This window comes from Neofelis nebulosa, chromosome 3 (genome assembly GCF_028018385.1).
Source record: "Neofelis nebulosa isolate mNeoNeb1 chromosome 3, mNeoNeb1.pri, whole genome shotgun sequence".
Lineage (NCBI taxonomy): Eukaryota > Metazoa > Chordata > Mammalia > Carnivora > Felidae > Neofelis > Neofelis nebulosa.
In genome coordinates this window covers 140,855,487-140,879,037 of record NC_080784.1, presented here as the reverse complement: position 1 = coordinate 140,879,037, position 23,551 = coordinate 140,855,487, and the positions used below count along the sequence as shown (strand labels likewise).

Genomic DNA, 23,551 nt, shown 5'->3' with positions numbered 1-23,551 from the left:
CCCAACATTACACTAGATCAAAGAGAAGAAAGGATCAGTGAACTCAAAGATCATTGGAAATAATTAAGTCAGAGGATTAAAAAGAAAACAGAATATAAAAGAATGAAGAAAGCTTTAGGGTGTTTGTGGATACCATCAAGGGACCAATATATAAATTTTTGGATTCCCAGAAGAAGAGAGAGATAAAAGATCTGAAAATTTATTCAAGAAATAATGGCTGAAAACTTTCTAAATCTGGGGAAGGAAATGGACATCCAGATCCAAAAAGCTGAAAGAATGCCAATTAGAGAAATCCAAATAAATCCATATCAAGACACATTATAATCAGATCGTCAAAAGTCAAAGAGAATTTCGAAAGAAGCAAGAGAAACATGACTTGTCACCTCCAAGAAACCCCCTTTCCCATAAACAATCAGCACATTTTCAGCAGAAGCCCCGTAGGCCAGAAGGGGGTGGGAAGATATATTCACAGTGCAGAAAGAAAAAAAAAAAAAAGCTACTAGTAAAGCATACTCAGAAAATCTGTCATTCAAAATGAAGGGAGACAAAGATTTATCCAGACAGAGAAAAGCTGAGAGAGTTCATCACTCTGCTCACAAGAAATGCTAAAGGGAGTCCTTCGGGTTGAAATGAAAGGATGCTAAACAAAATGCGAAAGCATGAGAAAGTAGGAAACTACTTTATGTAATACATAAACAAATACAGAGTACTATACTACTGTCATGGTGGTGGGCAAATCACTCCTAATTCTACTATAAAAGTTAAAAGTTAAAATAGAACTAAAAATAACATTAAAAGGTAACACATTATGAATAGATGTAAACCATGACAACAATAATACAAAGTTCATGAAGGGGAGAGGTTAAAATGTAGATTTTATGTATGTGATTGAACTTAAGTTATTATCAGTTTAAAACTGACTATTACAACTATAAGATATTATGTGAACCCCAAGGTAACTACAAAATAATACTTATAGAAGATACACAAAAGGGAAAAAAAGGTATTCAAACCGCATCAATAAAAAAAATCAACAGAACACAAAGGAAGACAGCAAGAGAGAAGACAGGCAAAAGACTCTAAGACCATCAGAAAACAATTAATAAAATGACACAAGTAATTTTTTCCTATTGATAATTTAAGTGTAAATGGATTAAAATGTCAGTAAAAAGACATAGAGTGGCTGAATGCATCTAAAAACAAAAACAAACAAACAAACAAACAAACAAACAAAAACTCAACTATATGCTGTCCAAAAGAAACTATTCAAAGATGTGGCAACTTCCTAAATGTATATGCACAGATCAATGTATAAAGAAAATGGAAGTGCACCTGGGTGGCTCAGTCGGTTAAGCGTCCGACTTCAGCTCAGGTCATGATCTCCCGGTTTGTGAGTTCGAGCCCTGCGTCGGGCTCTGTGCTGACAGCTCAGAGCCTGGAGCCTGCTTCGGATTCTGTGTCTTGCTCTCTCTCTGCCCCTCTCCTGCTCACACTCTGTCTCTCTCTGTCTCAAAAATAAATAAAACATTAAAAAAATTTTTTTAAAAAGAAAATGTGGTCTATACATACAATGGAATATTTATTCAGCCTTAAAAAAAGAAGGAAATTCTTCTTTACAATATGTGATAACCGTGAGATCATGACCTCAGCTGAAAGTAAGAGTTGGAGGCTTAACTAAGCCACCCCCAAATTAAGTTTTTGTATAAAAAACATATATATATATATATATAACACAATATATGTATTATATACATATACATACATATGCATATACATATATATGTAATATATATGTATAATCTAAATATATTACATATATATATATATATATATATATATATATATATATATATATAATCTGCCTGGACTTTAATAAGGCTTTTAATTTGAGATCAGAGCAAGAAGATAGGAATGTGTGATATAAATGATGCCACTCTAAGCACAGCTATGACTCAAGCATTTTACTGGGATTATCCATATCTATATGTCTCATAAATAATTATTTAGAGAGACATAGATGAGATTTCGAATCACACCCATGTCCCCTATTCCAATTTAGCAATCTTTTAACTGAATAGCCAGTTAGGTGGAGGTCAAATTATCTTAATTATGGATTAAACAGAATTTGAGAATGTAGCCTGGGTGCATAGTCAGATTGGCTCCTAATACCTTCACCACTGTATTGAATTTATCACCAGTGCTGTAGGCTGCTACCTTAATATCAACCTATTGAGGGCTGAGCCTGCCATGATAAACTTCACTTTTGAAGGGTAGGTAAAGTAAGGATGTAGAAAGTCATGGATACTCAGCATCTTTCCTCTATTTACCAATCAAATAGTCATTCTTGCTCTCTTGGGGAGGACAGACTGAGCACACAAAGATAGTTAGAAAACCACTTTTCCTAACTCTGTGCTTCAGAAAGGGCAAGTATTCCTGTGTCTTGGCCATAGAAAAAGTAGTAGGGGAAGAGAGAAGATGGTTCTAATTAATATGCACTCAATCATATAAATATATGATCGATGTAGTGAGTCCTTTCTAAGTAGTGAAAAATTTGAGGGTAAACATTACATTTTCAGGTGATAGCACAAAAATTAATGCCTCAGAAAACATTCAGAGTGCGTTTAATCAATGAGTAAAGGGAATAATAAAGGGCAAAACAATACAGATACAGGAGAATATTAGACATATGAGAAACATGTTAACATTTGAACATACTAACATACTGTTAGAATTGTGTTAATAGGAATAAGATCTGTGAAATTAATATATTGAGAATTCTTACAACTCAAGTAACATATTAATTTTTGACAAATAGGTATAAAGCAAGACATAAAAAAAAAAGTGGGAGGTTTCCATAGATCAAGCACAAAAAATAGGAATAGGATAAAATGTATGCAATGTTGAGCAGTAGAAAGAACACACATGTGCTTTGAAACACAGGTCTGGGTTGAAATATTAGTCCTATGATGTATTTGTTACAGGGCTTCAGCCATGCCAGCTGACCTCCTAGTCTATTTGCCTTGCCTGTGAAATGAGAGCAGCTTCATATGGGTGTTATGATAGAATACATCACATCATGTCTGGCCTATGGTAACCTCTCAAACTCGCAGAGTTTCCTCGCTCCCTGGGAAACATATTATTAAAAAATAAAGCCTGAACGAAATGAATTAATTTGTTTTGAATGAAAAGAGGTGACTTAGCCTGCCTTTCCTTCCAGTAAACAGTCTCTTAATACTCTGAATACTCTTAAGACCCTGAAGAATCTGAGCTGGAAGAAGTAGATTCAGAATGCATCAATTTTCTCCACGACTTCCTAGGGAATATAATACTGGAATAGGAACCTAATGCCTAGAGTGTCCAAATGAGGATATTACACAAAATAGTCATAAATATGTGTTCAAATAATTTTAGAATAGCCCAGCCTAATCTTTTCTGCAAGAATTTTATCTTTTTAATTTATTTATTTTTGAGAGAGAGAGTGTAAGCAGGAGGGGAGGGGCAGAGGGAGAGAAAGAGAGAATCCTAGGCAGGCTCCACACTGTCAGTGCAGAGCCCGACATGGGGCTCAATCCCACAAACAGTGAGAACATAGCCTGAGCCAAGATCAAGAGTCAGATGCTTAACCAACTGAGCTACCAGGCCCCCCTCTTCTGCAAGAATTTTAATGACACATGTGCCTTCCATGGCTATACAAACTATGATCAAGTTCGTTTATCTTGAAACTGAATTGCCTCAAATATTTTCTCAAATATATTCGTCAATTTATTGTATCATACATATACATTTCTAATAGATATTTATTTTTATAGCTTTTACAACTGGGACAGTCATATTGCTGTTTGGAATTCAACTCCCAATTATCAAGTGATTGCTGACAATCTAGAAGGCTTACTTTTCAAATACAAAAGAGACAGAAAAATTCTCAATGTGGATCCCAAGGTAAGACTGCTTTTACATTTATATATCTCTCCAAATTTTGTTGCATTTCTTCCATTATTAAAAAATCTATTAAATTTTTGACATTCTTCAGTATTTGAATCTAGAAATAAAAGACTATGTTGAAATGTAGAGCATGCATTATTCTTAAAGAAAAAAAACCTTCAAATTTAATAAATTTTCGAAACTCAATAAGGAAGAGTTTGAGAGAATTTAAATAGAAGTCACAAGTGAGAATGCTTATTTGTGCCTACCAACAAAATTAGATCAGGGAGCCAGTGATCAATGCATTTGTGTGCTCTGATCCTGGGGATGTCCAGTACTTTTTGCTCTAAATGGATAGATGAATCATTTACAGAAGGGAGACTGTCACTCACAAATGTTCCCAGAATTTTAATGTCCCTTTTTGTATGTGACTAACACTGAAAACAGTATTGCCCTTAGTGTATTTCTAAGTGGTAACTTAGAAAATATATTTTATTTGAATATTTTAAAGACATGTCCCATGGTATTTTGAATTTGTTCAAGGACAAATATTTATATATTTTCAAAGACTGTTTGCATCATGACTTTTAATCATGGCTCGTCATATGTTTGGAGGTGAAGGTTAAAACTTAAAGTCATTTGTGCTTGAGTTGCTTAGGCATTTTGTTTGTAACTTCTGGAAAACATGTTATTCACATGACAGCATCAGTCTAAAATCCAAGTCAAGAAAAATAATCCTTCATAGTGAAAGAAATAGGAATTGTATGATATGCCTAGGATAAGGGCAAGGATGGACCAAAGGAAAGTGGGAGTCTGGTTCTAAAAACTTTTCCAAGACTTCTTAGAAATTTAAAATTGAAAAAACAAAATTATTTTTGTTTCATATCTACTTAGTGTAATTTCTTGCTCATAAAAATTGCCCAATAACTCAAAGAATGCTAAAAAAAATTGCTCAAAGAATGAATAAATGAAATTTTGTAGTAAGAAATGGATTGTTGTCTGCAATCAGATATAGCTCCAAATATCAGAAACCCCAACACAGTGACTTAAGCAGAATAGAAGCTTCTTTCTCTCTTAAGTGTGAGTCTAGATAGTGTGACTCCAAATCTAAAGTGGCAGCTCCACAGTCTATAGGCAAAGGTGGACCTCATCCTCATGGGCCAAAACAGAAATCCAGCCAAAACAACCACATCCCAGACAGAATTCATGGAAGGAGTTTAAAGGTACAAAGGACATCCCCCCTTCCCCCGACCCCCACCCCCACAGTACCTTTTAAGGAAGTTTTCCAAAAGCTACTGCACAAAGGGTCACTTATGTTCCATGGCAAGAGCTTAGTCACATGGCCATATCTATCTGCATGGAAGGCTGGGAAATGGAATCTTTATTCGGGTGGTCAAACACTTAGCTGAAATCAGAAGTTCTGGAAAAGGGAGAAAAGAGGTTTGGGTAGACAGTTAGCATTTCTGATACAACGCTATCTCCTTCAAGAGAACACTTCTCTTGTGGTGCCTGGCTGTCTCAATAGGAGGAGCATAAAACATTTGATCTTCGGGTTGTGAGTTCAGACCCCATATGGGATGTAGGGATTACTTAAATAAATAAAAGTAAAAAAAAAAAAAAAAAGAACACTACTCCTTTTTTTCTTTTCCCCTTTGGTCTCAGGTTTCTCATTAGTAAAATGAAGGACTGAACTTGAAAATCATTGGGGCCATATTTAGTATGAATTTATGAATACCAACACATCTTCTCTCTAGTGGTGCCCCTTTCCTTATCACAAATGAGTGTCAAAATTGAGGCAAAGTACAGGAAACTTAATAAATTACATCTGCAGAGACTTTGAGAGGGCTAAAGATATAAAATTATTAACAGCTTCATTAAGACGTGTGAAGTAAATTTTTGAATCAGTTTTGAATGATATCACACTTAAACTACTTTAAACTTTAAGGCTCTGTTTTAACTAATAGCATATATATACTTCAAGAATGTATGTCATGAATTATAGTTTTTATAGTCTTTGTGGAACCATTATTGAATACAAATTGTTATTTGAACGTGGTTTAAATAACTTAACTAAAACACTCATTTCCTAAATAATTAATCATGATACTTCAAAGATTTAGTCAGCAATACATGAAATACAACATTTTCCTCTTTGGGGGAGGAAGGTTTTGATTATAATTTGACTATAATTCAAAAGATTCATGATGAGTCTGAAGGAAAGGTATTTCCAAATCCTGGAGAAAGAACAAGGGTTTAGTTAATTAGTGATGAGAAGAAGGAATTACTAAAAGAATTAATTATAAAAAAAATATTGGTGGGACACCTGATAATATTTAGATACTTATATGTATTTAATTTTTATATTGATTTTATCTCTTTGAAGATAAAAATTAATAGATGACCTAATGGAAAAGAATGCTGGTTTCAGCATCAATAAGCAAAATTCTATGCCTTACTTTACTGTTAACTGACTGACTGACCTTGAGAAATTTACTTAACTTCTCAGGATTTTCTAGTTCATAATGGAAGATGTGAGTGTTGTTGTTGCTGTTCCCTGATCTCTAGGGTCCCTCTACAGCCCCAGTTCTTGGAGATTCTGACTCCACTGGTCCCAGACATACATATTTTCACAGGCAGCCAGTGAGATTCTGCTACAGATGATCTATGAACCACAATTCGAGAAAAGCTTCTCCATAAAAAGACAATAGTCTCAAGAGATCTAGCACTCCTGTTTTCAAACATAAGCGTTCTCAAATATATTTTGATTTTTATGGATTAGATATGAAATTATCATGTACCTCTCCTACGTGCACCCATACAGTATCTGTTGTAGACACGCCTACAGGAGAATCAAAAAATAAGTTGTCAAGTTTTTTTAAATTACAAATGCACAATGATAAGATGCATTTTTATACTCAACATTGTTATGAATAATTTTATTTGAAATTCTTGCTAAAATAAACACCATAACTTATAACTCCAAAATGTGCTCTAAAATATTGTAAGAACAATACAACTCAACTCTCCTTTTCCTTTCCTTCAGATGATCTCTTTGCAATATTTTATGCTTAAAATTTTTAAAGGTCAAGATAAATGAAAGGTGGAAATTGTGATAAACAGGATGTCTTTGCACAAGACAGATGTAGACTCATTAATTCTGAAAAGTGGTTCCCACGAAACATAGTTGTTTGTGAACGGTAACAGTGGAAAAAAGAAAATTGTGCAGATCTTAGAACAAGTAATATGAGTTCATTGGTTAAGAAATTCCAAATGCAATAAGAGTTTGGTTGCATTGAAAACAGGACCACTGGCTTTAACTTCCCTGCAGCTGTATAACATCTGGAACAAATAAAGTTAGTTTCTATTTTTGAGTGAAGAATGCTTGTCTGAGTGATTCACACCCACCAAAATGTTTCCAGCGTATTATCTTTAGAAGGATTGAGTGGAAGCACTTTGCACTCACTCCCTACATTATCTGGACAAATGAAAAAAAATAGGCATTTTTGTTTTCCTTTTAGGAAGCATCAACCATGAGAGAGTTTCCTTGAGTCTTAGAATAACCTAGGTGGTCTAAAACCTTCCTGATCTACTAATTGGAGAGACAGATTTTATAAAACAATTAAAAATAAGAAAAATCTTCCTTGGGGTGCCTGGGTGGCTCAGTCGGTTGAGCTTCCGACTTCGGCTCAGGTCATGATCTCACGGTCTGTGAGTTCGAGCCCCGCGTCGGGCTCTGTGCTGACAGCTCAGAGCCTGGAGCCTGCTTCGGATTCTGTGTCTCCCTCTCTCTCTGCCCCTCCCCCGTTCATGCTCTGTCTCTCTCTGTCTCAAAAATAAATAAACATTTAAAAAAAGAAAAGAAAAGAAAAATCTTCCATAATGTCACCAGCTTTTCTCCTCTCCCCTCTTCCATTCACTAAATGTGAGAGCCCATCACCTGGAAAAATGCCTGGTTAATAGACACTTAATAAGTATTCATGGAATAAACGGTTGAATGATTCCTTCCAAACACACAAAAATAATCCTACGCTAATTAAAAGTTGGGAAGCAGATTATGTCTCTGATACTTGAGATAGCAATGATAACCAGAATGGGAATAGCCACCTCATTCTATATTAATCCAGATAAGCTGGGAAAACACAACTGCAGGAGTTTGTCAGCAGAAACAGCTCTTGCAACCGTAGTTTTAGGTTTTGTAAAGGTTATACAGAAATTTTAACTGTGGTATGTGTTTTCAAGTTTTCTTGTGCAAACCCAGGAATATATAATTTAAACTATCTCAAATTAAGACTGCTGAATTAAAACATGTTTTTAATTTATGAGTAAATTGACTCAAACACGTTTAATTACTTACTCAAAGTCACATAGTTCATTATTAGCAGAAACTAGTAATGGAGCTTAAATGTAAATACTATGAGACACCATAGGGGATCTAAAGATGAGCAAGAGTTCAACCCTTGCCCTTTATTAAGCTTATAATATTTTTAGGGAAGCAGACATATGAAAAATAATACATGCTTTTAAAAAATATAAGCATAAGGCAGAAAGTGATATCTTGCAAAAAGAGAAATACTCTGGGAATTCCACGGAAGAAGACATGATTAGTGATCCGGGGCAGGAGCCGGTAGAGAGGGCATGATAGAGGACAGGGTTGGGGATGGTTAGATGATAATAGAGGAGGTAATCTTTTAATTGGACTTGAAGAATGATTAGGAGTTGAACTCATAGAGATGGCGAGGCAGGCAATACCAGGAGTGACCCCAGTTAGCAAAGATAAGGTTGATGGGGGTAAAACAGACAGAGGAAAACCTCACTGGTTCGATTTGGCTGATGTATTGGCTTGAAGAAGGATTGTCATGGGAATGAAGCATAGAAAGACTTGAATGCAGTGCTGATGAGAATCTCAGACTGGACTTGATAGGAAATGAGGATACATCAAAGCTCTTATAGGAAAATAACAGGATGAAAGTTATGTTTTAAAGGGAGGAGAGGGTGTACATTAGGACAGACTAAGGAGGACAAACTAAAAAGAAGGTGCCAGCATAACAATAATCCAGGTGAAACCCAAGAGGCCTAGAGTAGGGGTCCTGCTGTGGTTAGTAAGTTTCTGAGTTGAAGTTTTTAGTATTGCAACTTCCTGATCATTCAGGCAAAGAAAAAACTTAGAGAATGCGTATGTTTGGAAAAAGTAGTTGAGAAGTCTCACTTCACCCCAACCTTCAGGAAAGAGAGAGAATATGAGCTAGTGCTGGACAAGTATAGAGAAAAATGTGAGCTTAATGAACATTGGTAAGTCTGTTGCCTTTTCAATTTTCCTTCCATCCTCCTTTTTTCTAATGTATTTATTAATTTTGAGAGAAGAGAATGTGCAGGGGAGGGGCAGAGAAAAGAAGAGAAAGAGAATCCCAAGCAAGCTCTGTGCTGTCAGCACAGAGCCTGATGCAGGGCTTGATCTCACAAACCACGAGACCATGACCTGAGCCAAAATCAAGAGTCAGATGCTTATGCAACTGAGCCACCCAGGCATCCCTTCCATTCATCCTCCTTTTCCTAATCTGATGTTTACTGAGTAACTGCTGGGCACTGTGAGATTCAAAAATGAATCAGAAAGGTGGGTTTCTTGCCCTTAAAAAGCTTACAGGTTCATTGATGGGTAGGTGGGAAAATATAATATGCACAGAAATGGCAACCTAACAAATGAGCTGAGAGGGACAGAAAAAGTTCTAAGGAGTTGAGAGGAGGCACAATTTACTTTGGCTCTAAGGCATTCAAGAATGAGTTAATGAAAGAGACAGCATCTGAAATGGATCTTAAGGGATGGGTATGGTGAGGACGTGAGGATTGGAATAGAAGAAGATATTCTGATAGGAGAGAGCCTCATATACATGGGTGGGGAAGGACCAGGCATGGGCTGCATGAGAAGGGAGAGGAGCCCCTTTGGGTTAAAGAGGAGTTGTGAGCATGCACCAGCTGTCAGAATCACCAAGGAAATTTTAGAATACATAACATCTGATCTCACCTCCAAAGATTCTAATTTAACTGGTCCAAGTGGAAGGCTTGAGCATCTCTACCTTTCAGAAGCTCCCCAGATGATTCTAATGTGCAACCAGGGTTGAGATCAAGGTGCAGGAAGGAGAGTAATAGCAGAGAAAATCTGAGAGAAAATGGAACTCTAAGTAGAAGCCAAATCCAATAGGGTTTTTTTTTTTTGGGGGGGGGGGGAGTTGTTGTTTGTTTGTTTGTTTGTCATTTTACACGGTTCAGTGAGAATCTGTACCATTTGAGTCATGACTTAGAATCAGAATTTCTGAGTATGAAAATGATTAAACAATTTTTAAAGGAGGGGATGTTATTTTTCTGCAGGCTAAATTCCCTTGGTGTGCAAAAGAAAATCAGTATGAAAAATATGAAATTTCATAGGACAGAGTCTCCTTTAATTATTTTTGTTTAATGTCTAATAAAGTACACTTGAGTGTAGTCACTTGATAAATGGCTGGTAAACAATCAAACAAACAAAAAACATGTTAAGATATCTTAGAAATGTGTGGCTTCTATTTGATGTAGGATATTGGCGAAACAAAAGACATTGTTGTAGAATAAACCTTTCTGGATCCATCCTGAGTGTCACAGAACTTGAAAGGCACGTGCAATGCAGACTGTACATTGACTTAGCAGAATGTATTTATTTTCTCTTTATACATCAATACTCCTCACTGTACAACAGGACACCCCTAATCCAGACCTGTCCTTTTGAAAACTGTAATTGCTCAAACATAAAAATGTGCTACTTTGGAATGCAAACTATTATCGTAAGTGCTCCTCATCAGTGTCCAACCCCACAATGGCTTCATTAGGAGCAATTTCTGTCAATTCATTAAAGGATTTCCCCTTTCCCTCTCCGCACACTGACCAATCAGAGCCCTAGACTCCACCCCAAATGATTCAAACTGAACTGATCTGTGGGAAGGTTCAGGAATCCGTACTTTTAAATGTTTCCTCAGGTGATCCTACAGATTAGCTGGATTCCATATCCATTGTTCTTTTATTAGTAAATTAGTAATACTTTATGAGCTGTTGGTTTCACCTTACTGTATGTCCATAAAGTAATCAAACTTTGCTCCTCTAAAACAAGTTTTAATTCAACAGTCTTAATTTTAAGTAGCCTAAATTACACATTCCTGAGACTGCAGACTAGAAAGTATAGACCATATACCAAAGACTTCCGGATAACCTCCACGGTAATATGACTGACCACACTAGATGCTTCCATGGATAAACTGCTGCCATCACTATCTCATCAAGAATCACTTTGTCAGGTAGGTTTGTTCAGAAACTCAAATGAATCAATATGTGCTACAGAAACTCATAAAGCATAAACTGAAACATGGGGCAGGAACATTTCTGGTCACTTTACCGTTGTATCTCCAGTGCTAGCATATGGTAGATGCTCAGTAAACATCTGTGGAATGAATAAATTGAATATTAAATATTTGCTAAAGAAATGAATAGTAGGGCCAAAAATAATCCTGGAAACTTTTGAGGTTAACTTTAAAATATTTTAGGATCTTAGGCACTAAAAACATATGTAGAGCTAATCTGCTATTTTTAGCAATTACCAGAGTAATGGACTCTGGTGCTTTTCCCTCCTTGGTAGGTGAATTAAACCTGGGGGCTCTTCGCTGAACTTTGGAGTGGTGACATTGGGTGTCAGAGCGGTGGTGATATGTTACGTCCATGGGTGAACGAGAAAAATATTTTTATTATTTTTATTATTTTTTTAAAGTAAATGTATGGTCATCGTGGTATGTTAATTCAGATTAAAAAAAGACATTCTACTTTTTCTATGAGCAAAATAATATCTATATGAACAAAGTTTAAGATTAAAAATAACTCCTACCAATAAAAACATATTTTTGTTTGGTCAATCTAGAGGAAGATTATAGTGGTATTTTATCACAGCTCTGCTCTGTTCTGTTCCTCCCAGCAACACCCACCCAAGTGTTTGCTGCTGTTAGTAAGAAAGGTGTTAATTGCCTCCTTAATGCTCCTTCCCAGTTCACTGACTGCATTAAAATGAGAGGGAGCCTGTCACAGGATTGAAATTCTTCCTCTCAAAATGGAGGCCCATAACATTTCTACAGGCTGTCCGCAGATGATTCGAATTTAATCTCTTGAGGCTCCACCCTCCTAGTGAAGGTTCGCAATTTTACAATCCGTCTTTTACAGAGTTCAGATATATTTCCTGTTGGACATTTAAGGAAAACAAACAAACAAACAACCCATACTGAATAGAATATGTTTAAGCAAAGGTATGGTTTCCTCAAAGTCTCCAACTTTGAGGGAATACTTTCCCTCAAACCCCACGCAAACTTGAGCAAGGGACACTGAATTACCAACACCACTCTTCTGGCTCCTAGATTTTCCTCCGGGGCCTCTTGTAAATGTTCCTTTTTAACTGTGGCACAGGCACAGTTATTAAGTAAAGCTGAGGCCTTGCCAACTTTCTGGTTTTGCTGCCCAAATTACTGAATGTTTGGTTGATTATAGCCCTAAAACACCCACATACTAAGAAGCTTTTAAACATTTTCTCCCCTGGGCAATCACCTGGTATACCTGAACTGAAAGTCTACCACATATAAATTAAGTATTTACTCAACAAACTGCTGCTAAAATCAATGGCCTTGAGGAATACATTAAAAATTACATAACAGAGCTTAGCTTTTATGAATTAGAACTCCTAAAACTTAAATGCTATGCCCTCCTCTTGACCTGAAAAACTGATTTTAATTTTATATGCAGTATTACAGAACAACCCCCAGAGATAAGCACATTGTTGTTAAGTGTCCAATGTATGAACTCATATATGAAGTGTAGGACAAGAAACGTGAGCTGGAGGAAAGAAAAAGGTTAAATATAAAATTCTGAATTATTGTTTGTATATTAGTGCTTAGTAATAAGAGTATAAATGATAACACTTCCAAGTTGAATATCTTCAGTGGAAAGAACATATCCCAATAAAACATACATGACAAAGAAAAAAATGCTGCTTTAAGCTTCGAACTAGAATGGCAGCCTAATCAAACATTATACCAAAGGTATAATAAGACCAGCAAGGAAGTGAGAAAGGAGAAATTTGAACAAGAGAGGTTTAGTCCCAATTCACGCTCACTTTTTTGCAAAATTTATTGTCACAAATTAGAATGAGAAGCCTTAGAAAGAGTGGAAGGTTAGGTTCCTGGCTGAATGAAATGAATAAGTAAGAACAAAAGAATTGTTTCCTCCATGATTTCAAAGACCTGATAGTTAATGACCAAGAAACAGACACCAGAAAACCCATGAGTCAGGCATGGAGTCATTGCAGGTGCAAAACCACAGTTAAGGGATTATTTCTAATTCAAAGGGAGCATGATTTCTTCTGGGTCTCAACAGTTGAACCAGTCGTCAACTCCCATGGCTCCTTCTTAACCATTCTCCACCCCAGCAGATGCTTAGAGTTTCTGAGGCACTGAAATCCCAAAGCAGAGTAAGGGATGTCGAAGTTTATTGGAACATGGAACACAATAGCATGAACAGTGATCAAGGCCATTGGCAAGAGTGGAAAATCTTATGTTGACAATTTCTCAATTGTTTTTGCTGGCTGGGATATCTCAGTGTAAAACACAATCAAACAAATGGTAGCCCCAACTTGGTACCCCAGAAAACTACCTCACGAGCACATGACGCTGCTCCAGAGGATAGGTTCTTAATCTTTTGGGAAATACAACTTATTTCAAAAGTCTGACAAATTTCATGTATTTGGCTAAAAAAACAAACAAACAACAACAAAAAAACACATATGGTCATACACACCAAGTAGCATAATAATAGTTTAGGATATTGAAATCATAAATCTTTTAATGAATTCCACTTAAAAATTGAAGACCTGAGGACTCTCCAAAATACATGGAAGCAGTTGGAAGGCGCTGGTAGAACAAGAGGAGGAGTAGGAAAGGGACAGGAATAACTACCAGGACTCAAGCAGGGAAAGGCCTTTTGAGAGGGGCCTCAATAGGGAAAATGAGTAAGACTTAAATAGGTCTTATCAGTTTTGTGATTAGGACAAATTGCTCAATCTCTCTGAGCACTTTTCTACCTCTATTTTCTCATCTGTAAAATCTATAAAAACAACCATTTCACAAAGGGTTGTTGTGGAGATTAAATAAGAAAATGTGTTTAATGTGCCAGTGAATAGGTGCTCAGTGAATGAATATTGCTTCCTTGTGTATCAACTTAGAAACAGTGGACGTCCTAAAAGAATATCATTTTTCCCTGCAATAGTTCAAAGCTGGAAATAATCTATATGCCCATGACTGGGCAATGGTTACATAAATTATGGTACATCAGCTCAGTGAAATAATATACCTGAGTCTTAAAAAAGAATAAAGCTGTATTTAGTGAGGTTGAAGTCCTAGTATGAGTAAATGTTCAAGATACATTAAGTGAAAAAACAAGCTGTAAACCAATGTAAATAATATCCTCTCCTATGAAGTAGTCATAATTTACATAGGAATTTCCCATTTATGGACATTTAGGTTGGTTTCTGTTTTTCTCTCCAAGTTTAAATAACAACTGTCTATTACCAAGTTTCTGATTTAATCTTTAAAATGGATTCTTAACTTGGAAAATGTTTCATGAAAAGATAGATACATATATAGTAAAGCCTTATAGAGATACTGGCAAACTACTTTGCATGAGTCAATATCAGTTTACTAAACTATTGAAGGCTGACCATTCACCATGCCCTATTTATTCTGCATACTTTTTAAGCTTGTTGGTTTTATAGTTCACCTTTATTTGGAGTCATTTTCATTTTCTTTTTTATTGTTATTAGGGATGAACATTTTCATATGCATGTTAGCATATTATATTTCTTCTGTAATTGTTATTGTCCTCTACACACTTTTATATAGAGTTTTAGTAAGGTTTTTTTTTTTTTAATCGAATTTTAAGTATTCTAGATATAAAAGGTAGGAAACCTTTGGCTATCATACTTTTTAGTGACATTATATTTTAGTTATCTATTTTTTAACTTAATGGTTTTTTTTTTACTTTAAACTTTATAAACTTTTTTTTACTTTTTTTATAAAGTTTTTTTACTTTTTTTATAAAGTTTTTTATAAACTTTACTTTAAACTTTTTTACTTTAAACTTTATAGTTCAAACTATTAATTTCCCTCTCTGATTTCTTCTGCGTTTCTATATTTAAAAAGATTTCTACGTTAAGATTGAAACAAATATTGACCTATATTTCCTTCTAGATTAGTTTATGGTTTCCTTGATATGTTGTTTAAATCTGTAATTTTTCTAGGATTTTATGGAGTGATATTGGAATCTTTTTACTTTGTTCCATCAAGTATTATTTCTCAGTAATTTATACCTGTTGACCTTATCCCAATAACTTGTTTTACTTCTATTTTATATTTGGCTAGGAGTCCCATCTCTCTTGGGAACTAGTAATGACCTTCAGGTAGAAGTCTTTTAGCAGCTCCTTACAGTGCTGTGAATTTGAAATCAGAGTTTTTCCTAAGTACTGAATTTTCTCAACCAATGGCATCATTTATTGTTGTTGTATATGTAAAATTGTTTTTAGAACTCTTATTATGTGTTGTTAAGGAATAATTTTTAAAAGAAGGTAGAATCGTGATTCTCATATAGACATAAAATAAACATGTGTCAAAGATTTTTAACTCATTAATTAATGGCGACCAGTAAAATGTTAAGATTGGTGTGAAGAAGAATTCAAAGGAAGGGCAGTGATGTAAAAAGGGAATAAGAAATTCTGAAATGAATTTACAAATAGACACAAAACTGGCCTGTCAACATCAATGCAAAAATCAGGTGCATTCTAAGGAACACTACTTTGCATTTATATGGACATGAATTATTTGCATTATTATCAGATTTCTACAACTTACAGGTTTGTAATACCAGTTAAAGATGAGAAAACCTACATGAGTGAGTAGTCATGATAGCTGCTATTTGTTTTTTTCCCATTTCGGAGTCTCTCTCAACTTTTTTCTGACAGTCTCCTTTCCTCTTTTTAGCATAATAAATTCAAAGAATGATTATTCTTATAAAATAAGACTGGTGCCATTAGATTTGCCTGGTTGTTTACATAAATGCAGTGAAAGTGTTATTTTACCATATAGGACACCTTAAGTTTCCTTTGTAAACTCTAAAACCATACAACTTTGAACAAATACTAAATTAAATTGTGTCTGGAAATTTTCATAAGGAATCTCAAATTGGGTTTTTAAAACCCTCTATTATTTGTTGACCTGAGGCTAGGAAACCAAGCCCAAGAAATGCTCTCCACCGTATTTCACCTGAAATACCTATAAATTTGGGTACATTCCTATTTTCTCAAGGTCCCCCAAATATACTAAGGTTAAATCTATTTAATATATAATATTCTTAGACTTTCTAAGCCAAGAAGTAGGCCAGGGCTTTGTAGGCATTGCTTCCATAAGTAAAGTCAAACTTAATCCCTGAAGAATGGCTGTTCCTACCTGATTAAGTGAGCATTATTTTCAAATGCGGCATTGCAGGCAAAACCTTGGTTTTTCCATTTGTACAATAACACCCTGATTAAAAAAAAAAATTAACAGCTTCTAATGGAACCTATGCAAATAACTAAATGGTCATGGAAAGTAAGTATAAAGTAGGTGTAAAGTTTCGTTTAATTTTTTCTATACTTAGAATCCAATGATGGGAAAGCAAAAATTAGAAAAAAAATTGTCAGAGGATATTTGGACATTTATTAAGATAGGATCATATAATACAGAGTTATATATTTAATTAAAGAAACATTTAAAATAATAAAACATTTTAAATAAATATGGACGTTAAAATGATTGTAAAGACCTTATTTTTTACAAGTGAGGAATTTTTGTTCTTTGCTCTTTTCTTTCTTTTTCTTAATCAAGAATGTAATAAATTCAGGGGCGCCTGGGTGGCGCAGTCGGTTAAGCGTCCGACTTCAGCCAGGTCACGATCTCGCGGTCTGTGAGTTCGAGCCCCGCGTCAGGCTCTGGGCCGATGGCTCGGAGCCTGGAGCCTGTTAACGATTCTGTGTCTCCCTCTCTCTCTGCCCCTCCCCCGTTCATGCTCTGTCTCTCTCTGTCCCAAAAATAAATAGAAAACGTTGAAAAAAAAAAAATTAAAAAAAAAAAAAAGAATGTAATAAATTCAATATAAAGCACAGGAAAATATTCTTATAAGATGCAGAATATTTGCTACCTAGAGATGACACAGAAGGTCAAAAAGAAAAAAAAATCTTTTGTATAGTAGGCAAAGGAATGAACCAGTAAATAAAGAAAGCAAGCCCACCAAGATAAGGCAAGCATTACTAAAATTTTAGTACATTTCATCACTTCTTTACAAACTCAAGGACTATAAACCAAGGCAAGTAAATTTTATCTCCAAATTTTCCCTTTATTTTGATTTTTCCATCAAAGCAATTCTCAGTGTATCCAGTAGTTCAAAATAATTTTTATATTAATATTAAGATGTTATTTCTGTTAACATTTTAATTCACATTCATCGTTGCTCTCATCAAGTGAATCAGTAAGTATTTTAAAATTTCTCAATTTCAACTTGCAATATGTTGGTTATAACCCACATAAAAGTTCTTTGGAGTCCTCAGTAAGTCTCAAGATTGTATAGGGGTTCTGAAAAGGAGCAAAAAGAAAAAAATAAGGCCTGAAAAACACTACAGCATATATTTATACAGTGTATAAGTATATATAAAACCACTACTATAAAACCTCCTCTATAAGACAAAACTACTTTCTCTTTGGAATACAAAAGCCCATAGACAGTGGTATTGGTCTGTCCCTATTACTCAGTGTAAACTCAATCATTCATATTAATTGAAACTTTTAACCAAAGTAACTTCTATTTCATCTGTTGTTATTCCTATCAGCTTTATTTGTTGGGTTTTTTTTTTTTTTTGAAAGGAAATAATAAAATTATGTATTTGTCAATGGCAATATTGTGTGTGTAGAACATCTTTTTTTAATTTAAATTGAAGTTAGTTAATATATAGTGTAAAGTAACTTCAATTTCATAGAGAAAACTAGAGGTAGAAAATTAACAATGGTCTCTCTTCCAAAAGCATTTTAACAGAAAGCCAAGTTTATGTTGCAACTTTTTTCTGCCACATACATACCTTTTTAAAGAGACAAAATGGGAATGTTTCATGAGATATAAGCAAAAGTATATAAATTTAAAATGATGCCTAATAATTAGCCATTAAATGATCAGTATTCTATCTTAGAAATTATCTAGATACCAAATGAATATTCATTATATAATTCAACTTAATAGCAGGCCAAGGTTTTATGTTACCTATAAAGATCTTGGGAATTAATTTCTAGCTGACATACTAAAAATAAAACCTAATTACCATTGAAATAAAGTTATCAGAATAATGATTTGATTTTGTTGAATACAAATTTACATTTTTCATTATCTTAAATATTGTGTAGGAATAATGTTAGCTTATTTGATCAGTATACCTGAATAAATTTAAGAAAAGCAAACCCAAGCAGAATAGAATGTAAGCTTATATTACACCCAACACTGATAAATCAGACTACAAGATTTTTTTTATACCAAAATCATTAGGCTCGTCTAATTTGCCAAAAATTTACCTTTTTTTTTTTTTTTAATTTTTTTTTCAACGTTTTTTATTTATTTTTGGGACAGAGAGAGACAGAGCATGAACGGGGGAGGGGCAGAGAGAGAGGGAGACACAGAATCGGAAACAGGCTCCAGGCTCCGAGCCATCGGCCCAGAGCCTGACGCGGGGCTCGAACTCACGGACCGCGAGATCGTGACCTGGCTGAAGTCGGATGCTTAACCGACTGCGCCACCCAGGCACCCCCAAAAATTTACCTTAACTGCATGAACTTAAATGTCTGAAATATTTCTGAGTTTCTATAAGAATAACCTTTTACATATAGCATATATCAAGTATCAAAACTTTGATTTCCTCATTTTCCTGGAATTTTAACATTAGCCACAGGCCAAAAGTAAACAAAAAAATTATCAGTCCATATATCAAAAAGTTGTTTCCTTTCCTGATAAGCACCAGATTCTTAATTTAAGCTCAAAATACACAAGTAGACAAATAAAATAAAATACTAATAAATCAGATTCTCTGTTGTCTTACATCCAAGAAAGAATAAGTCTCTATAATCTATTTCTCCATTTACAGAGATCACAAAATTTTGGCCACAAATCCCAATTCTGAATCACTACTGTCACCAGTAGGGAATAATTTATTGATTGTAAAAGTTCCAAAAACAAAAACAAAACACAAAAGTAGTAAAATGGAAAATATGTAAAGAAATAGAGGATCAGCAAAGTGAAAGTTCTGTTACAACAGAGAATTTACCTCTTAGAGCCAAGAAATGCCCTGACTTATGTCATACATGAGGTACAGCACTCCTCCAACAATACAGGTTCCTCAGCCATCAGGTGAATCCACTGGGCATTGTAGTTTCCGAAATATTTTTTCTTAAAAGGATATAACTCTCATATAAAAATGATATGACTCTCATACAGATATGAAATGAATGTGCCAACTATTTTATTTAATTTACTAATTACAGAGGGAACCAGTAGGAAGTTGCAAGCAATTCAGAGGAGAATTCTAAGAGCAAAACATATATAGGGAATAAGAAAAACTGAAGTTAATTTACAAATAGATGCAAAATAGGACTCAATGCAGGGGACTACTTAATTGAATTCTACTGGGTACAATTAATTTGCATCTTTTTAGACAAGAATAGTTTGCATTATATCAAGTTTCCCACATCTTAAAGAGTTGTAAAATAACACAAAAAATAATGAAAGGCAGAAAAAACTTGGCTGGGTGAGTCACTCAGGACACCCACTATTTTTATTTGCCCATTTCAGTCTTTACAGCTTTGCTGACTCTACTTAATAAGAGATGGGTCCAATATATTTTTTCTCTAGCATAAGAAATTAGTACCACAAGAACAAGGCAGGACCAAAACTTTCCTCCAGTCCCACATCTAAATGTCTTATCATCTCTTCCTATAAGAAGAAAGAGCAAGTAACTTCATTCTTTTGTGCACTGAATAATATTTTCTAATTGTAGATATTACCAACTCTTTCAGAATCTCTCTCTTCTCTCTTATCAATACCACATTAGTGAATACTCGTTCCCACAGGAGCCCTGTAGAAGCCTGACTATCAGACTATCCTGAATAAGGTAAAAGGAGCAAATCTTTTTTCACAGATTATAATTTGAAGGTGGGGAAAAGCAGTTCAGATAGTTTTTAAAACAGAGCAGAAGCTTTTCATTAAACCCACTATGGTCAGGTACTTCCACTAGTCTGAATCAATTCCAAACTTGAGTTCATTTTTTATTGGATAATCTTTGAAATTAGGATAGGATTCTTTTAGCTTTATTAACTTGTGATCACATGCATTTACGAAGTCCTGTACTGGAAATTCTACAGAGTTAGTGACCCTTGGGGTTTAGTAGAGTCTAGACAGGCATGAGCCTTGGAGACTGTTTTGACCCTAGATATTTTCAGCAATGTCACAGCCCAGGGACTCAAAGCTTCTGATTGGAATTATCACTACTCTCAAGAAAAAGAATCTGAGAGGAAACACGAAAATGTCTCCATAGCCATAGCACTTTTTGTTCTATTTACTATAACATTGAAGAAAGAAGAAAATTCATTTAATGCCCATCATCTGTATGGACTGGACTGATTGACAATATGATTTATATATTTTAGGTTCCCCCAGGTGACAACTCTACTAGAATCCCTATCCAGACAGACCTCTACATTCAAGCTGTCATTTTTGACCACATTTCCAGAAGAAAGACTTAACTACCAACATGTTAGATGGCCCCCCTAATGGGCTTGCTAAATTTAAATGAATGCTGTAACCAGAAGCAAATTAAAATAATAAATGAGCTCTGTAGCTGGAAGGCAAATTAGACTAATAAAAGTTGATAAAGAAATTAGAAAGAAAACCATAATCTTGACTATCTTTGTGTGGTATAGGTATTAATCCCATTTGAGGTGTTTTTTCTTTTAATTTTTTACCCGAAATACTGAAGCTGACTGCAACAGTTCATGGGAGAGAATCTTCTTGCTACTTTAAAGATATAGTAATTAGTGACTATATTGTAACTCAGATCTTCCAAAACAAAAATGTTCCAGGTCCTACTGTTGCCAAATATAGTGGACCAAAACCCATACCATGTGGCAGTGCTGTCTACTAACTTTGTTGAATATCGATAAGAGGTCTGAAATTGAAGAACAAGAATAAAAAAATATAAATACAAAGTTTTCAATAGACCTAAATGAGTAAATTCTGAAATGTCCCATGACATGATGTATAAAATGAATGAAGTGTTTGATATGTTTATGTGCCTGGACAATATGAAACCCATGACAATGAAATCTAAGAGAAACTGAAAGATTTTAGAGAAGTGAGGACTTGATTAGAGAAAAGCATGCTTTCCTAATGTACCCTTGCAGGTGGCTTTTGTGCAGAAAAGATATTATTCAGAGGTCACTTGTGGTTTAACAATTAATATTAGTTTCTTCCTCTTCTTTCTATTCTCTTCCCATTCTAAACAACCTAGTACTAAGGCAATCAGCTGGGCCAAGCAAGGTAGAAGTCTGCTCACTATGTGGGAATGGGAAAACCCAGAGCAGAGTGTCAGAGTTCCAATGGAGTGAGCAAGGTGTATTCAGCAGGAAACTGATGGCCCGACATGAGATGGTAGATCCATTCAGAATGAGTAGAGTGGTGTCAAATTAGAATGGGATATTTTGGGGTGATCTTATCATTTTCAATGTATACAACAGATACAGAATGTATGTTAATGTATGTACATATACATCTTCCCTCACCCAGTTCAAAGAGAGGGCCTCAAAGCAACAACACCCTATATGGATGAGCACATATAGTACCCAGATCTTAGTTTGTCACCACCATTTTCTACCAAAAGGAAATAGCGATCCTTGGGAAAATGTCCTGGGCTGAGACAGGGAAAATACAAAGGCTAGAATATTTTTTTTTTGTACCAGAAATCAAAGAAGTTCTTGAAAAATGAAGGGGATTTGTCAAAAGAATAATGAATCCACCTTGGAAACGTTCCCATTGGCCAAACCTGAGAAAGGTTGGGCATCAAAATAATGAAAACAACAGAAAGCAGGAAATTATGAGCCCATAAGGATCCACAGAAAGGAATAAAAGCAAAGTTTGATGAAGAACAGGATATTTACGTAGTATCTCCCACAAAACATGTATTAGTTATAGAGGGAATGATGGAAAAGCCTGGAAGACACCACTTTCAAAAAGTGATCAAAGAGAATGTGTTTAGTAATGAGGCAAACTGAATTTGTTCCCCACCAAATAATATGAACACAGGAACTCCTCATCACTTTTGTAATAATCCTGCCAAATTTACATAACCTGAATATAACCAAGAGAAAACTCAGGAAAAAAGATCTGTGGACATTATGCAAAATAACTGGCCTGAGATCTTCAAGGAGTCAAGTTCTTGAAAACAAAAAACTGAAAAAACTGTCTCAGATTGAAGGAAACTAGAGACACGTGATCATCAAATGCAACCCATGATTCTGAATTACATTCTTATCCTATAAAGGGGATTTGGGGACAATTGGTGAAATTTGAATTCTTCTGAAGATGAATAATGTAAAATGTAGTAATGTAAAATGTCTATGTCCTACTTTTGATGATTATGTTATGGTTATATGAGAAAATATCCTTGATTTTGGGAAATTACACTAAATAAAGCATTTGGGAGTCAACAGGCATCATGTCAGCAAATTATTTATAAATATTTTGGGGGGAAAAGGTCTTTGTGCTATACTATTTCTGTAATTCTGAGATTATTTTGAAATAAAGTATTTGATTTATTACATTTATAAATTCAAAACTCTAGTTACTTATATTCTAAGTATTTGTATAAATTTTATTGTTCTATCTATAGACAATGAAATTTTTACTGTCATTTTATGAGTTCTTTTATAGTTTAATTAAATTTCTTTAAATATTATAAATTTTATTTGTGATCTCCATTACATTCAATTTTCTAATTATTTCAAAATTTAACTAGCAAATAATCTTTCATATACATATACATAACTCTTGTAAGTTTAATAATTTAAATGTATAAAGACTCATGTTCTCTTAAAAGTTTCAGTATGGTTTGTAAATTTATAAAACTTAATTGAAATCATGTCTAAATTAATTATTCAAATATCACAATTTAAATTGGAGAGTATATGCCAGTGTTTCATAAATGTTTTAACTATTTTAAATATTTTTAAGTATGGGTATTTATAAAATATTTTAAATACTTAATATATTTACAGACTATTCCTATCATTAATCCCAAGGTCTAAGACTCTAAAAAATCAATTATTTCATCACAAATAATTTTTTACATTAGCTTCTGAACTGAATTTACTTCTAGTAAGTACTGCATGGAGATTTGAGTTGGATTATGGGATCTGTTCATTTGCTAGGGCTGCCTTAACAAAATACCAGAGATTGGGTGGTTGAA

The 23,551-nt window shown here is 34.5% G+C and overlaps 1 protein-coding gene across 4 annotated transcripts in view; it reads left to right on the top strand.

Annotated features, from left to right (window-relative positions):
- The window catches only part of CFAP299 (cilia and flagella associated protein 299), a 585,593-nt gene extending 564,607 nt beyond the window's left edge, over positions 1-20,986 (top strand). For 3 of the 4 annotated variants that reach the window (XM_058722135.1, XM_058722134.1, XM_058722136.1), the window contains exons 5-6: positions 3,810-3,939; positions 20,739-20,986. In XM_058722135.1, the coding sequence (XP_058578118.1) occupies positions 3,810-3,939; positions 20,739-20,834 (226 nt within the window). In that variant the 3' untranslated portion in view covers positions 20,835-20,986. Of the gene's footprint in view, positions 1-3,809; positions 3,940-20,738 lie in introns of those variants that run through there. The other variant, XR_009259483.1, reaches the window with a different exon arrangement.
- Positions 20,987-23,551: the final 2,565 nt, after the last annotated feature.